A 16,112-nucleotide genomic window follows, 5' to 3' on the forward strand; every position below is an offset into this window, starting at 1 on the left:
AAATCATACCTCACTTATATGATGCATTGCTTCCTTAAAATCTTACAAAACTCTTCAAATTTGGCTTAGTTTGGAATTATAAAAATTTTAATCAAAAAAGTAAAAAAATCCAGATTCTAAAACTTTTAACTTATTCAAAGTAACACTTCTATTCAAAGCCACACTCTCTTTAGTAGGTACTTTGAGAACCAAGTGTTACAATCAATGGCTTTCTCTTGGTTTCTTTCTGGCACCACGTTTCTTTTTTATTAATTGTAGATTTAAGACTTTATTTTGTATTTTTATAGTTATAAATGGTAAAGATCAACATAGGATGTAAGCCAACACAGTGTAGACAAAATGAATGACAAGCAGGCTCATAAGCATAGAAAAATAAAAAGTGGGAAGGAAGTCAAGAGAAGGAGCCAATGACTAAGAAACTACTGGGAACAGCAAGATCCTTCTTATCTTTTCTGTGTCTCTTTGCAGTGACACAGCATACCTTGTACTTCGTGGGAAAAGTTCTTCCAGAGGACAGAACCAATCTGATTATATAGTTCCTATATTAAAACAAAATCTAGGGGTTGGCTTTATTTTCTGAAGTCTTGGAATTCTTTGTTCTAAAGTAGATGTAATGATGTAGATGAAGTCATGGAAACAACAGGAGAATTTGTCTCCTGGGCAGCTGTCTCCCTTCCCTTCCCTTCCCTTCCCTTCCCTTCCCTTCCCTTCCCTTCCCTTCCCTTCCCTTCCCTTCCCTTCCCTTCCCTTCCCTTCCCTTCCCTTCCCTTCCCTTCCCTTCCCTTCCCTTCCCTTCCCTTCCCTTCCCTCCCTTCCCCTCCCTCCCTCCCTCCCTCCTTCCTTCCTTCCTTCCCTTCCCTTCCCTTTCCTTTTTCCTTTTTCCTTTTCCTCTTTCTTTCTTTCTTTCTTTCTTTCTTTCTTTCTTTCTTCTTTTTTCCTTCTTTTTTTCTTTCTTTCCTTCTTGTTTCTATTCCTTCTTCCCTCCTCTTTCCTTCCCTCCATCCCTCCTTTCCTTCTTCCTTTCTTCCTTCCTTCCTTCCTTCTTTCCTTCTTTTCAGGGGAATCAGGAGCCACCTCTGGGAATTTTTCAGAGTATATTTACTTATAAGTTATGATCATTTCTCCCCACCCCCTGCACTGATGTCTACAGCTTTCCAAAAGTTCCTCCAAGTCACCCTCAACACCAGGACAGGGTTCTTTGCAGACGGCACTAGGTCCAAAAGATGTTCTGTTAATGAAGAAAAGAAACCTTTATGGTCACGTACTGTGTAAACAAGACAGGACTAAAGGAGGAATGTGTGTGCCAGAGGGTTAGAATGATGTTCATGATTTCTCTCTTTTGTTATCCAGCCACCTCAGAAAAATGGTACTACCCAGCAAAAATCTTATTTAGTAGCAAAATATATATTTTAATGGAAGGTCATCTTTAAGTAATTGAATAAAAACGTGTTTCAGGGATTTTCCCAGCAGACAGTGGAGTATGTACATCTGGTAAGGATGGAGCAGCGTCCGTTTAATATAACTTTTGAATAGAAAATGCAAGCATATTTAAACAATGGAAACAAGTAAGGAAGGACATCACAAAAAATAACAAAATCAAAAAGTCAACCTCAAGTTTATAAAACAAAACAAGCTCCAGCACCGCATTGGTCTTCCTTGATGTGAGTTCTAGGAACTACTGGAGGAGATGATCCTGCTTGGGGAGACACAGTGGAGTGCGGGGTTAAAACCCAGTTCTCCTTTTCCTGAAGAAAGAAAACATATCAAAGCCAACAAGTTCAAGAAGAAAGATGAAAGTGAGGTAGGGAGAAAACTTAGGGGTGCTCATGGAAAAGGGACCAATCTATCTTAGCCCAGTAGACACATCTGTAAAACATTTGTTAAGGATAATGGCCATTCCCTCATAGGGAGGAGGAAGGAGCTTGGAAATATTAAAATATTAGTAAACATTTTAATCAACTTCAGTAGTTTTATTATAGTCAAATAGCTCAAACATCAGTTGGGATACTTTCCCTTCCTTCCTTTTCCTTCCTTCCTTCCTTCCTTCCTTCCTTCCTTCTTTCTTTTTCTTTCTTTCTTTTGACACAGGTTTCACTATGTATTCTTGCCTAGCCTAGAACTTACAGAGACCCTCCTGTCTCTGCCTTAAGAATGCTGAGATTAAAGGCATGCATCACTATAGCAGACTTTGCTAGAGCATTTTCAATAAAGTATGTTAAGTTCATTATTTATATTTTCTGTTCAAGAATATTACTTTTATAATTTATGTAAAATTTTACTGCTTTTTAATATCTATTTACTTAATACACATGTCTGCACATACGCACATACATGCCTCTGTGTTTGTGTGTGTGTGTGTATGCACCTGCCACAGCTCATGTGTGGAGGTCAGAGGACAAACTGCAGAATTAATACTGTTCCTCTACCCCATGGGTCCCAGGGATGAAACTCAGGTATTTACTTTTCACAGAAAGCACCTTTACCTGCTGAGCCATCTCACCAATCCTGCATTTTTTTTTTTTAAACAGGGAAATGTCTGTCCTAGCCATTGGAAGGTTGAGGCAGAAGGACCATGAGTTCACCTTCATACAGGGAACATATCAGTCTCTCTATGGGGCCAGTTTTAGTATATGTGCTGCTGAAGGTAGTCTAGTACTATCTGTTTTTGAGGTCTTGTCTTTTCAATCCCGACTTAATATTTTCTAGCTTCGGATTTAGTGAAGGTTTAGAGAGAATATCTAGATAGCTTGAGGTTAACCAAGTTTATACTCTAACTAGAGACACTTTCTGGTTCTGGAACTACCACCACCTCACCCCACCCCTATCCTCACCCTCACCCCTGAAATACAGTCCAGGAGTTATTAGTTCAATATTTGCATTGGGTTGTTTTACCTGGAGCAATCATGTCCTGTCCAACCTGAGAGACAATGGCATCGGTTTGGTCTTACGCATTTTCCACCATTTAGGCAGGGAGACTGGCAAGTAGCTGTGATGAAAAAAAAAATGGCATGTATTCATTTAGTCAATGTTTAGGCATTCTAAAGATGCCACAGAGGCTCATGGAGTAGGATTTGTTCTTTCTTCCTCTTGAGCCACCACTGACCATTCCTCATGAACCTTTGTCCATACATGACATCATCCCCCCTTCTGAGCTATTCTGGTTTTCATATCAAGTCCCTCGCCCACTAAGATCAACTTTACTGAGCATGTCAAGTGCACTGGGTTCTGTCTTTGAAAATAGTTTATTGTTACCATTTCATGTGTGCAACAGCTCTGACACTTAGTTCCGAACTCTTCATTTTTCACGTACTCAGTTAATTTGTGACTCTCTGGAGGGACCTAGCAATAAAGTCTAGACTGACTTACAGAGGAGTAAGTCTGTCCTATAGAGTACCCAGACAGAGATGGGGCTGGAGAGCTGGCTCAGTGGTTAAGAGAATTGGCCACTCTTCCAGAGGGCCTGGGTTGGAGTCCCAGCATCCACATGGTGGCTCACAACCATCTGTAACTCCAGCTCCAGAGGATGCAATGCCCACTTAGAACTTCCTCAGGAACCAGGCATGAAAGTACACAGACATATATGCACACAAAACACTCATACACATGAGACAGGTCTCCAATAGTCCTTTGTGTCTGGCCGTGAGACACACCTCATGCTCTTTTAAATTAAAAAACAAACAAACAAACAAAACAAATAAACCAGCATCAATCAGAATTAGAGAACCTTAATCAGGGCTAAAATAAATATTAGTTACAGACAAAACCCTGACAGAACACCCAAAGATTGAGTATACAGGCATCTTTTTTCACAAGCCTACAAACTACTCATGTGCACAAGTTTGTTCATGAAATCATCATGGATTGTGAACATTGATAAAAGTCCAGTACCCACAGGTCTAGCCTGCCAAGTGAGTCCTTACAGGAAGAATGTCAGATGTTTGTCAGGGGAAAGCTAAGCACGAGTTTTACTTTAGAACAAGTAGAATCATCTCCCCCCTACCTGTTATCCTACCCCTACCCCACCAATCAGATCTGTAACCAAGTAGCATTGATTCTGCTTTTCCAGCTTCTCACAGACTCACCATTTTTTGGTTATTATTGCTCTAGATTTTGCTATTTCTTGTCTATTGTGTACCTATAACTTCCCAGCTAATCCCTTGCTGCTTCCCAAACCACTTAAACAAAACAAAACTAGAAAACCCTTTTATATGTATAGATGGTTTGCTTGCATGTAGGTCTTTGCACATGTATTTGTGGGTATTCACAGAGGCCAGAGAAAAAGGCATTGGATGGCCTGGAACTGAAGTTACAGACAGTTGGCAGCTGCCCAGTGCTGGAAATTGAACACTGGTCTTCTGGAAGATCAGTCAGTGCTCTTAACCACTGAGCCATCTCTCCAGCGGTATATTGTTCCTGCCTAAAACCTTCCAGGGTTCCTATGCTCTCAAGGCATAGCACCTTGAATTTGCCAATACATATCTTGATTCAATTCTGTCAATCTTTACAGCCATACTCCTATGTTTCCTTGGTGGCTTCTGTCAGGCGTGGCTGAACTTCAGGGACACAGCAGTCTGTACCTATGTGTCTGCATGCTCCATGCCCTGGAGTTGCATGATCATCCAGGGACTCTTAATTAGTGATGGTTTGCCTGAAAATGGAACTGAGAATCAACTAGTAGATATTGGATAGGAGTCAGAGACAAAGTCTTTTACTCTTGTGGGGTACAGTAGGATGTGAGAGACATTGCTCAGGAAGGTGCTGATGAGCTGGGTGCAGTGGCGTATGCCTGTAATCCCAGCACTCGTGGAGGCAGAGGCTGGCTGATTTCTGTGAGTTTGAGGCCATCCTGGTCTACAAAGTGAGTCCAGGACAGCCAAGGCTATACAGAGAAACCCTGTTTCAAAAGCAAAACACAACACAACACAACAAAACACAACACAACAAAACAAAAGGTGCTGATGCAGATAATGCATTCTCCTGAACAGTGTTATTCAGTGGTGATCCAGTTCCACGCTGAGAACTGACCACAGGACCATCTTGAGACATTCCTGAGAATGGCTGGTATCCTTCTGATTCAATGCCACCTCTCAGTTCAAGTCCAGCTCATCAGTGTCTCCTATGGTGTCATGAAACTAAACCATAAAGAAAGCAAACCATGGGAGGAAGCCTTACCTGTATGACAGCGGGACCCTGTCCAGCCTACGGGACAGTCACATTGATAAGGGGCCACACAACGCCCACCATTCAAACAGGGCAGTATGCATATTGCTAAAACAAAACAAGAAACAGATAAAAATGTGCTCAAAAGAATTTGATCACAACACTCATGTTCAGATCTGCTCAAATATTCAAAATCCTTATTGCTGGAGGAGAAAGTGCACAAGCCACTGGAGAATCTTCCCATATGCACTCTGCTCATTTATGAGTGCCAGGAAAGCACAGGCTGCGGGGGGGTGAAGTCTCATCCTTACTCGGATGTAACTGCTGAGGCCAAATGCACTCTTTCCCAGTGTTTGCTAAGTGCTTTGCTTTCACTTTTTGGAAGCATAAGCAGAATGAACTCCACTACACAGAATTTCAAATTTCTTTTGAGAATTGTATAAAATGCTGTAAGAGGACTTGGCTGTCTCCAGCTTTCATCTTGAACTACAGGTGAGAACGGGAGTTGGCTGTGCTGCACCATAGGCTCCTGTTGGTAATATTTTCGTATGAATAGGACAACTCACTCTTATTTCCTAGGGACAGAGGACTGAAGCCGAGCCTGTGAGATTGTTGCCTTACATGAACTAGGAACTGGTTAGAAGGGTAGACTCTCAGTTCCCATCTCTGGTCGACTAAACCTGAAACTGTGTCTCAAAGCCTCTCCAAGATGCTTCTATGCAAATGAAAGTCCATGACACCCTTGCTTTATGCAGAAGGGCAGGCATAAGCTCCGAAAGCTAAGCCAGCTAATCCTGGCATGTGACTGGGGTATCCCAGAATCTTTGGATTCTAAGTATTATGGCATCGAAGCCTGGGTACCAGCCATTGTGAAAACACTTGATTTGAGTAACTGATAACAGCCATTACTCATTTTCCTTTAAAAACGGATGAAAAAGTCACACTTACGAGTTGGCCTTGTGTTTAGCAGGGAAAGAATCCAACTGGTCTAACTTGACTGCTGTGACTCAGTGACTCAGCCTATCCACATACAAAACTGTCTTGTCCTTACACATTAAGACATTGAAACGACACACCCTAGACATTAAAAATCATCTAAAAGAACTCATTGAGGGCCATAGAGATGGCTCGGCAGCTAAAAGCACTTGCTAATCAAACCTGATGACCTAAATTTTATCCCCAGGACCCTTGGCGGAAGGAGGGAAACAACCTCTGAAAGTTGTCCTCTGACCTCCACACCTGTGCCACGGCATATGCGTGTGTACAAATAATAATAAAAAAACCCAAAGTAGTTATTTATATGCCCTTGAGAAGCTAAGCATATTTCAGGTAAGCACCAAAGTTCTGTTAATTGTTTAGGTACTGTACAGATTAAGGCTTGCGACTTCCCCTAATTTTTAAATTAGGAGTGACTTTCTCATAACTACGAGTCTGGTGGACTCACGTGTTCTCTGTGATGTTGCACAGTTATTCCAACTGTAGCAAAGGCTGTGGCCAGACTTCACTGAACTGAGAGGTAAGGGGAGAGAGGGCCGCGACATGATCTCACAGCTCCTTCCTAAGAAAGCTCAGTTACTGAGTGCCAGGAGGCACGAGCAACGTTAGGTGAGGCGAGCACACACTCAGTCCCAGATATTGCAGCCGGATCTTTTACAGCCTATGGATATGTTAGAGTGTGCACTAGGGTTGGCTGCAAGGATTTGAGGCGATCATTTTCTTGTGGCAGCAAAGGCAATTTCCAGGAACTCCCCTAAGCCCACAGCTTCTCAGCAAAAAATGAGCTCAAAGGAACATTCAAAGACACACTCACGCTCTTCACAGAGACGCCCCATCCAGCCGTCTGGGCAGGAGCAAGCATTTGGACGTTGGCAGACCCCTCCATTCTGACACGGAAACCGACAGACAGCTGGAAAGAAAACAAAGTGATTCACGATTCCAGGGAATTCTGGAAAGCTGACACTAGAGAACAGGATTTCTCATTCACAATCCATAAATGATTCAGACTTTAGAGAAGAAAAATACAATTGAACACTAAGAAAGTATTTAACATATGGGGAGAGGTACATGCTGGCTGTTCCAACGACACCAGTCCTCATCTTTATGTAGGTGAAATAGACAAATGCAAAGTATATTGACAACTTAGAACTCGATTGTTTTATGCATGTCTTATAAAGTTAATCACCATTTGTTAGCACACATAATTACCAGTTCTTTCCCCCATTCCTTCATCATCTTTCCTTTTTTTCTTCCCTCCCTCTGTCTCTCTGTCTCTGTCTCTCCATCCCTTCCTGCTTTTCTCCCTCCCTCTCTCCTCTCATTCCTCCATGAAAATTTCAAAACTACAATACAATATAGTTATCTGTAGTGGGAATGCATTAGATTTCCAGACTGCATTCATCTTAACTAACTGAAACTTCGTATTCTCCGACTAATGTCTGTATGCCTCTGCCCTCAGTCCCAGAACCAGTGCTGCATCCATGACCCTCTGGGTGTGGCCATTTTAGATATATGTTCAGTATCATAGCTCTTGGTTTTTCGCAAATACTTTTAGAATGAATACAACACTGTAATTTAAAAAAACCCATTCAGTTGTTGTTAGAAAAGTGCCAGCTTTAGAGGAATGTACTCTGAGACCTGTTACCTTTTTCCATTTTGAAGAAATGCACAGGTTTTTAAAAACATAAATTAGCGAGTTATGGAAATCACACAGTTATCGAATTGGATTTAAAGTCGAGGAAAATCAAAGCGATGTACATATCGTATGCTGGGCTACTGGTCTCCATCCACAGCTCCCTGCAGCCTCACTTGGAAATGATCGGTCGTTCAAATATTCCCTTACCTCTGCAAACGGGAGGCAATGTCCATGTCCCATTTTCTAGGCAAACACTCCTCAGGGAACCTTCCAGCATGTACCCACTGTAACAGGAGTAGGTGATCATGTCCCCATATTGGTAATGTACACCTCGAGCAATTGCATTTTCAACATGAGCTGGAGGACCACATGAGATCTCTACAAGAAGACAGACATGTCAATCAAGCCTTTCCAGCTAACCCAGATTGACAACACAATCTTACTTCAAAGACCGAATCAGTTTAAGGTGCATAGATAAAATACACACACGAACTATTTTCTTCAGTATAATGTCTAGAATAAGTAGAAACTGAAAGAATAAGCTGCAGTTTTAGTCAAATTTGATTACAGGGTCTTTGTCCTGTGATTAAAATGTTCAGGCAGAGCTGTTCGAGAGCGAAGGAAAGACATGGCAGAGAACAGCATGAGTTCTATGACCTTGCCAACAAGACAGCAGCTAGAGAAGGTTGAAACAAAATGCTCATCAATTCATGTGTGTGTGGGGAAGCGTGGTAGCTTACCATTTCAGAACAATGACCACAAATTATGAGATGTTCTGTTACTGCCCAGAACAATGCCTGCAACCCAGGGAGTGCTCAATTTGTCTTTAGAAAATGAACGAATGCTGATACTAGCCTGTGGCTGAGTTTCATGAAGTTCAAGACCCCCTTTTGATGCTACAGAGTATCTTTGGGGATCTGTGTTAGAACGAGTAACCATCCCTTTTTCAAAGCTACATGTGCTGTGTATTTAAATCAAGATTATTATATCGGTTTTTGCTTTGAGGATTTTTATAAGATGGCTGAAGATAATTCTGGGCTGCATTGAAGACTAGGCTGAGCTTTGTGTTCTGCCAGCTATCTAGTTTGTGTAAATCTAACAGGTAATCAGACTCCATGAACTGGCTTACAAAAGGCCAATTTGTTGTCATACTGTTAGTAAGATTTGATAGAGGAAATTTTTACATTTTAGATTCTTTCTTTTCATTCATTATTTACTTTTTAAATTTAATTTTATTTATATATTTATTTATTACAATTTATTCACTTTATATCCTCACTGCGGCCCCTTCCACTGTCTCCTCCCAGTCCCACCCCCTCCCTCTTCTCCCTCTATGCCCTTTCCCTAGTCCCTTGATAGGGGAGGACCTCCTCCCCTTCTATCTGACCCTAGCTCATCAAGTTTCTTTCTTTCTTTCTTTCTTTCTTTCTTTCTTTCTTTCTTTCTTTCTTTCTCTTCCTTCCTTTCTTTCTTTCTTTCTTTTTTCTTCTTCCTTCCTTTCTATTGAAAATAGATTATTTTATCATACAATATATGCTAATTACTCCTTCTAGTTACTCCTTCCTACCTCTTCTCTCCTCCAGATCCCCTCCATTTTTGTCTTTAGAAAGGAATTTTAAAAGACAATAATCAAACATGACAAAATAAAATATAATAAGATAAAATAAAAACCATCAAATCGAGGCTGGACAAGGAAACCCAACAGGATAGAGAGAAAATGCCTACCATTTCCTTGGAAGAAATAAATGCTACACATTTCTCAGATAAGCAGGGAGTGTCAGACACATGAAATAATAAGCTTCCTGTGAGCTGTGTCATAGGAGTAGATGACATGTCATAAAAACATTGAGATAAATGTAACAGTGCTTCAAGCTGTCAAGGTATGAGCCACACTTTGAGCATCATTTGTAGTAGGCTAGAGAGTACTGATGGACCAGAGGGGAAAAGGTTTTTAAGATTGGGGTGACAGCTTATAGAAACATCACAGAGAATTGGTGGTTTTCTTATAACAGTTTGATAACCAAAGCATGGATTTCACATCACCTATATGGAAGTCATCTGGTGTTTTTAATGCACATGTATGGGCTTTCTGACTCAAGAGCCTGCATTTTACATGCCTTCCCTGGGGGACTCCAATGTGAATGAAATTTTAACCACCAATGCGTAGGGATTAACATGAGAAGCAGGTAGGCAGGAGGAAGAAGGCTGCTGCCTAGGCACAGGAGGATGTGTGGTTTTCATCCGAAGACTTCCTGTCTGATAGAAAATGTGAAAAAGGCTGGAGGATTAACAATCATGGAAACCGCCCTCTCCAAGGCAACTTGTGATCCACTCTAGAATACTGAACGTCAGCAGGCATGCATTAGAGGGGCATTGGTAACAAACACACGTCTCTCCCTGCTCTTATTCCTGGTGGCCTGAATGGTAAACACCAGGGAGCCAAGAACCAAGGTGCAGAAGCATGGGCAGAATGAGGTCACTTGGCTTGATGCCCTTCAGGCAGGTGGCTTTAACTAGACCAGAAGGCCACAGAGAAATCTAATGTACAATCAGTTACTTCTTTTCCTTTCATTAGTGGTAGATTTCTTAAGTGTCTAGGAACCAAATCCTAGCTAAAAATATAGTATGGAGTTTTCTGAAGGTTTTTTTTTTTTTTTTTTTTAACGCTTTCTCATGCTGCAGCACATTGTTAGCTAAAAATTCTTCCCAGTTTCCTGGAGAAACTGCTGATACAGTATAAATCAGCTGATTTATTCTAGAAAACAATCCCACAATATAATTATTATTATTACTATTAACAAATGAGAACCTTAAGGCTGAAAGAATGCGAAGGCATTTATGTAAGTTTAGAGTTAAAATTTTGGAGGCCAGAATTCAAATCTAGTCTCCATGTGCATATGTCTTGTCTCATTAATTGAAGGACAAATGTTTTGAAGATGAAATATATCTTGGGCAAGACAGTCGTATGTAGTGTAGCCTAGTGCCTTACATATGGTTAGACCCGGATGAACATTTTTATTGACTGTTGATAGAGTAGCTTTGGCCACAAGGGAGAAAAGCGGTGGGATGCTGAATGGGGAGATGTTTAAGGGGGAAGCAGGAAGTGTTAGATGTCAGGAGATAATCACAGCAGGAAGAGTCTCTTGATTGTGGAAGGCAGTGTTGCAGCACGGGTCAATTAACATAGTGTTGAGCCAGCAGTTCTCAAGTTACAGTTCCTGGAGCAGCAGAATTCCTCTGCTTATTCATCACTATGAACAAAACACCTGTCAGGAATGACCTAAGGGATGAAGGGCTTATCTCAGTTCACAGTTCTATATGGTTCAGGCAATGGTTGTTGGGCTCAGGTGGTTTAACAGGACACTGTGGCCATGAGACCATGTGACAGAGGTGATTCTTTACTTCATAGCAGACAAGAAGTTGAGAGAGAGAGAGAGAGAGTCAGTTCAAGGACAAGGTACCCATTAACCTATTTCCTCCAGCTGGGTCTCACCTCCTCAGGTTTCCAGCACTTCTGAAAATACTGCCACTAACAGGGGACCAAGCATGCAACACCCAGGAACTATTAAAAATTAATATTCTTTGTTCTCATCCAAAAACACAGATTCAGAAACTGTGGGGTGGAACTGAGTTATCTGTGCCTTAGCACACCTTTGACATTCTACTGACACATGCTAAAGGCTGAGGACCATCTCAGGGTAATTTTTGTTTGCAGAAAGGGCATGTAGTCTATTAAAAGCTAATGTGAAAACTCTGATGATGTGGGGGAATATATGTATTTTAAACTTAGTGTCTTGCTTTTTCTCAGAAGAGTACATTTTGACAAATCTACTCAGAGAACCATAATCTCCCAATCAGGAAGGTTTTTAGCTTGGTCTGGAAAATTCATTTAAAAAAATGTTCAATATTCAAATATCATTTTTTTGTTGTATTAAGTAGCAATGCAGAAGATGACTAAAATAGCACAGAGATGTAACTATGCACAATGAAGTTACTTGGTAGAAAACAATTTCATCGGATGGGAGAGACAGCTTAGATGTTAGGAGCATCTAACTTCTACTGCTCTTGTAGACACAGGTTTAGTTCCCAATACCCACATGGCAACTCACAACTGTTTATAGCCCCGAAGGGGATCCAGTATCCCTCTTCTGACCTCCACAGGCACCAAACACACTCATGGTGCACAAAACCAGTCATACATGTGAAAACAAACATTTAAAAAGCATTGTTGTAAACAGAATCAAGCATAGGACAAAACCAAACCAAACCAAACCAACATGATTTAATTTAACATGACCAGAAAGATAGCTCAGAGTTAAAAGTACTTGCGAAGCATGTATGAGAATCTGGGTTGGGTCTTTTGAACCTGATTGTCCTCTGACCTCTACATGATGCTTTATGTCACACCTGCCCTTGCTCTCCTTCCTTCTGTCCTCCTTCTCTTCCTCCTCCCCTCTCTCTCACACACTAATAGTAAATAAAATATACATTTTTAAAAGTAAAAGAACCCTCAGGAAGAAAGAAAAAGCTTTCACATTAATGAAGCTCATTGGGCTCTGCCCGTCGACTTACTTTCACATTTGGCATTGGTCTGTGTCCATGTCTCATCAGCATTGCAGGTAATGACAGCATTGCCTTTCAGTAGGAAGCCTTCCCTGCACTTGATAGATACATTCTGGTCGACATAAAACTCCTTTTCAGAAAGCAGGGCATTCTCAGGAATCACAAAAGGGACAGGGCATGGGTTTGCTGTAAAAAGATGAAGCAGGTGCTTACTGAGATGGCTCCTTCTTTTCTCATTCATCTCTTTAGAGACAAAGTAGAGGCCTGTACAACATGGATTCTCAATGACAGTAAAAACAGAAATCTTAAAACATGTTTTGAATAGCCTGGCCTCAAACTCATGCTCCTCCTGACTCAGCCCCACCACGCCCAACAGGATTTGACAATGTAGAAACTCAAACATTAAGCACAGATTTGCTTTCACCCACAAACAATTATTTGTAAAGACTAAACATCAGCCATACAAGAAATCAAGGGGCATAATGAGTACTCCCTCAATATTCGATGAATGTCAACAGCATGGTAAATTCTGTTGAACTCCTTTCTTTTACTGAACATCCTTCAGAGAGGATGGAAGTAGAGAGCCATCAGACATTGCTGTGCATGCTGAACCTGACTCTAAAACCTGCGCTGTGAATGTTAGAACTCCGTGTTGCCTCTGTGGGCCTGACGATAGAGACAGGAGGCTTCCATAGTTCTAAGGAAACACAGAGACACTATTTCTTGCCTTCCTTCAGAGCAAGAGGAAGCCACTCGTGCTGACACAGGCTTCAAGCTATCGCAGCTTTTCTGACTTGGAGTGGGTATAAAATAAGTCTTGCTGAGGTAGGGCTCTTCTTAATTCTAAAGGTTCCATTGGTGCAAGACAATACTTCAAACAATAGCCTGAAGTCTTCTCAAGTTATATTTCATTTTTATTGTCTTCATTAAAGTGGTAAAATGACCTTTATTTACCACATTTGTATGTTTTATATTAGCATTATATTTTTTTTAACGTATCTCTTTACCTCCTTTCTTCCTGCCAATAGAATTAGTAATATCTTCATTTAAAAATATTTTCATTAATTTGCATTTTCACTTAATGCCTAAGTTTAATCAGTCAAGGAGTCTGATAAAAGCTAATTCTTAGGTAGGCTATTATAACATAAACAAGTAGAGTTTAAATTTTTCCCATAAAGTTGAATTTTATGGCCAAAGGTGGCCTTCCCTGGGCTAATCTCACTTATCAGTGTTTCCCCTTCATTTGAGATATAAGGGAAGCTGAGCATGAAGTTGAAGGTGACTAAAATAGCTCCTAAAGTCAACACACACGTTTGCAGAGGGGAGTCAGTTGACTCCAAGTTCCATTTTCAGTGCAGTGTGCCTCAGGGGATCCTTCCAGAGTATAGCCTCTGTGGCAGGAAAACCGCAGGCTGGTTCCAGATGTGGTGTTTTCCATGACAGCCTTCCCATTCAGAAACTCAGCTGGAGCCTCACATCTGTTCTCTAAAAGGAAGAATAAAGCTTTGTAGTAAATGACTTTCCAAATCCTCCTTCCTTCTCTTGTTATAGCTGCTGAAGATACTTTCTAGTGTGCGTGTGTGTTTAAGTGTGTAATATATATGTATATATCAAACATATACATATATGCCTACTTATGAATGAAGCAAAATAATATTCATTAATATAGAAAAAACTATGTGTATATATATATACACACATATATATATTAAAACATGTTTTAATCCAATATATATATTGGATTACAACATGCTCACAGAGAAGATTCATCTTTATATATTTTTCTAATAGTGATGGATGTGGTGAGGATTTAGATGTACATGTGCATGAAATAAAGGAATGCCATGGCTGTGAATTTACCATATGATATCAGTTTGTAACACTTGGTTTGTAAGACCAGATGAAAACACAGGATTCACAGATAAAGTCCTATAAATAACATACACTTTTAGCACAAATGCCCCTCAAATATTATGTAGTACATATTCAAATTAAAATTATTTTTTATCTGAAATTTAAATTGAACTGAGTATTGCATATTTTTCTTACGAATCCAGCAGCAATTCTGAGCTCAATAATAGTTAAAAGAAAGTGAGTTTCAGAGAAGCAAAATAACTTGGTCAAGGCCACACTGTCTATAAAGAGTTAAAAAAGTGTGTGGTGAGAAGGTTGTGCAGCCAAACCTGGTGACCTGAGTTCAAGACTCGGAACCAACATGGTGGAAAGAGGGAATCAACTCCTGAAAGTTGTACACTGTGGCTTATGTGCCTCCACTTTTCCACACACACAAAACAAACAAACAAAACAAATGTTTAAAAAGAAGATCAAAACGACAAACTCACTATGACATAAATTATGAAGGTAAAGTATCAGGAAGAGAAAAACATGAGCATGATGGGAATCAGAAAAATCTGTTTTATGTGCTTTTTAGAAGCATCCGAACTTTAGCATATGATACTAGGCATATTACAGTATACTAGTATATATATATCATATATTAGGTGTACTAGACATATTACAGCTATATAATAGCAAAGGGCATTGAATCGTTGGAAATGCTACTACTGAGAAGGTCCTGCAGAAAGAAGCATATAGGATCTTAAAAATAGGGCTTAAGCCCTCATTTTAATCAGAAGCAAACCCACACACCCAAACAAACCTGATTTTTAACAAAGGGGCCAAAACCATACAATGGAAAAAGGACTGCATCTTTAACAAATGGTGGTGGTCTAACTGGATGTCTACATGTAGAAAAATGCAAATAGATCCCTATTTATAACACTACACAAAACTTAAGTTCAAGTGGAGCAAAGACCTCAACATAAAACCAGATACACTAAATCCTCTAGAGGAGAAAGTGGGGAAGAGCCTTGAATTCACTGGCACGGGAGACAACTTCCTGAACAGAACACTAACAACTCAGGCTCTAGGATCTACAATTGATAGATGGGACCATTTGAAACTGAAAAGCTCTGTAAAGCAAAAGATACTATCAACAGAACGAAATGGCAGTCTACAGATTGGGAAAAAAACTTCATCAATCCTACATCTGACAAAAAGCTAAACATAAAGAACTCAAGAAATTAAACACCAACAAACCAAATAACCCAATTAAAAATGAGATGGAGAGCTAAACAGAGAATTCTCAACAGAAGAATCTCTAATGGCTGAGAAGCACTTAAAGAAATGCACCGTGTCCTTAGTAATCAGGGAAATGTAAAACAAAATGACTCTGAGGTTCTATCTCATATCTGTCAGAATGCCCAACGTCAAAAACTCAAATGACAACACAGGCTGGTAAGACGTGGAGAAAGGGGAACACACTCCTCCACTGCTGATGGGAGTGCAAAGTTATACAACCACTTTGGAAATCAATCTAGCTCTTTCTCAGAAAACTGGGAATAGCCATACCTCAAGGCCCAGCTAATTCACTCCTGGGTATGCACTCAAAAGATGCTCTACCATACAACAAGGATATTTGCTCAACTATGTTCATAACAGCTTATTCGTAATAGCCAGAAACTAGAAATAATCTAGATGTTTCTCAACTGAAGAATGGATAAAGAAACTGTGGTACATTTATACAATGGAATACTACTTGGCCATTAAAAATAAAGAAATAATGAAATTTGTAAGCAAATGGATGGAACTAGAAAAGATCATCCTGAGTGAGGTAACCCGGACCCAGAAAGACACACATGAGTACGTGGTATGTACTCACTTATAAGTGGATTTTAGTCGTATAGCACAGGATAGA

The 16,112-nt window shown here is 40.3% G+C and overlaps 1 protein-coding gene across 1 annotated transcript in view; it reads right to left on the reverse strand.

Annotated features, from left to right (window-relative positions):
* Positions 1-1,385: 1,385 nt before the first annotated feature.
* The window catches only part of Svep1 (sushi, von Willebrand factor type A, EGF and pentraxin domain containing 1), a 191,394-nt gene continuing 176,667 nt past the window's right edge, over positions 1,386-16,112 (reverse strand). The window contains exons 42-48 of the mRNA XM_060379952.1: positions 13,667-13,840; positions 12,365-12,541; positions 8,000-8,170; positions 6,971-7,066; positions 5,173-5,268; positions 2,893-2,986; positions 1,386-1,745 (exon numbers count right to left, since the gene is read on the reverse strand). Coding sequence (XP_060235935.1) covers positions 1,724-1,745; positions 2,893-2,986; positions 5,173-5,268; positions 6,971-7,066; positions 8,000-8,170; positions 12,365-12,541; positions 13,667-13,840 — 830 coding nt within the window. The 3' untranslated portion in view covers positions 1,386-1,723. The remainder of the gene's footprint in view (positions 1,746-2,892; positions 2,987-5,172; positions 5,269-6,970; positions 7,067-7,999; positions 8,171-12,364; positions 12,542-13,666; positions 13,841-16,112) is intronic.

Source organism: Meriones unguiculatus, chromosome 3 (genome assembly GCF_030254825.1).
Source record: "Meriones unguiculatus strain TT.TT164.6M chromosome 3, Bangor_MerUng_6.1, whole genome shotgun sequence".
NCBI classification, from domain to species: Eukaryota; Metazoa; Chordata; class Mammalia; order Rodentia; family Muridae; genus Meriones; species Meriones unguiculatus.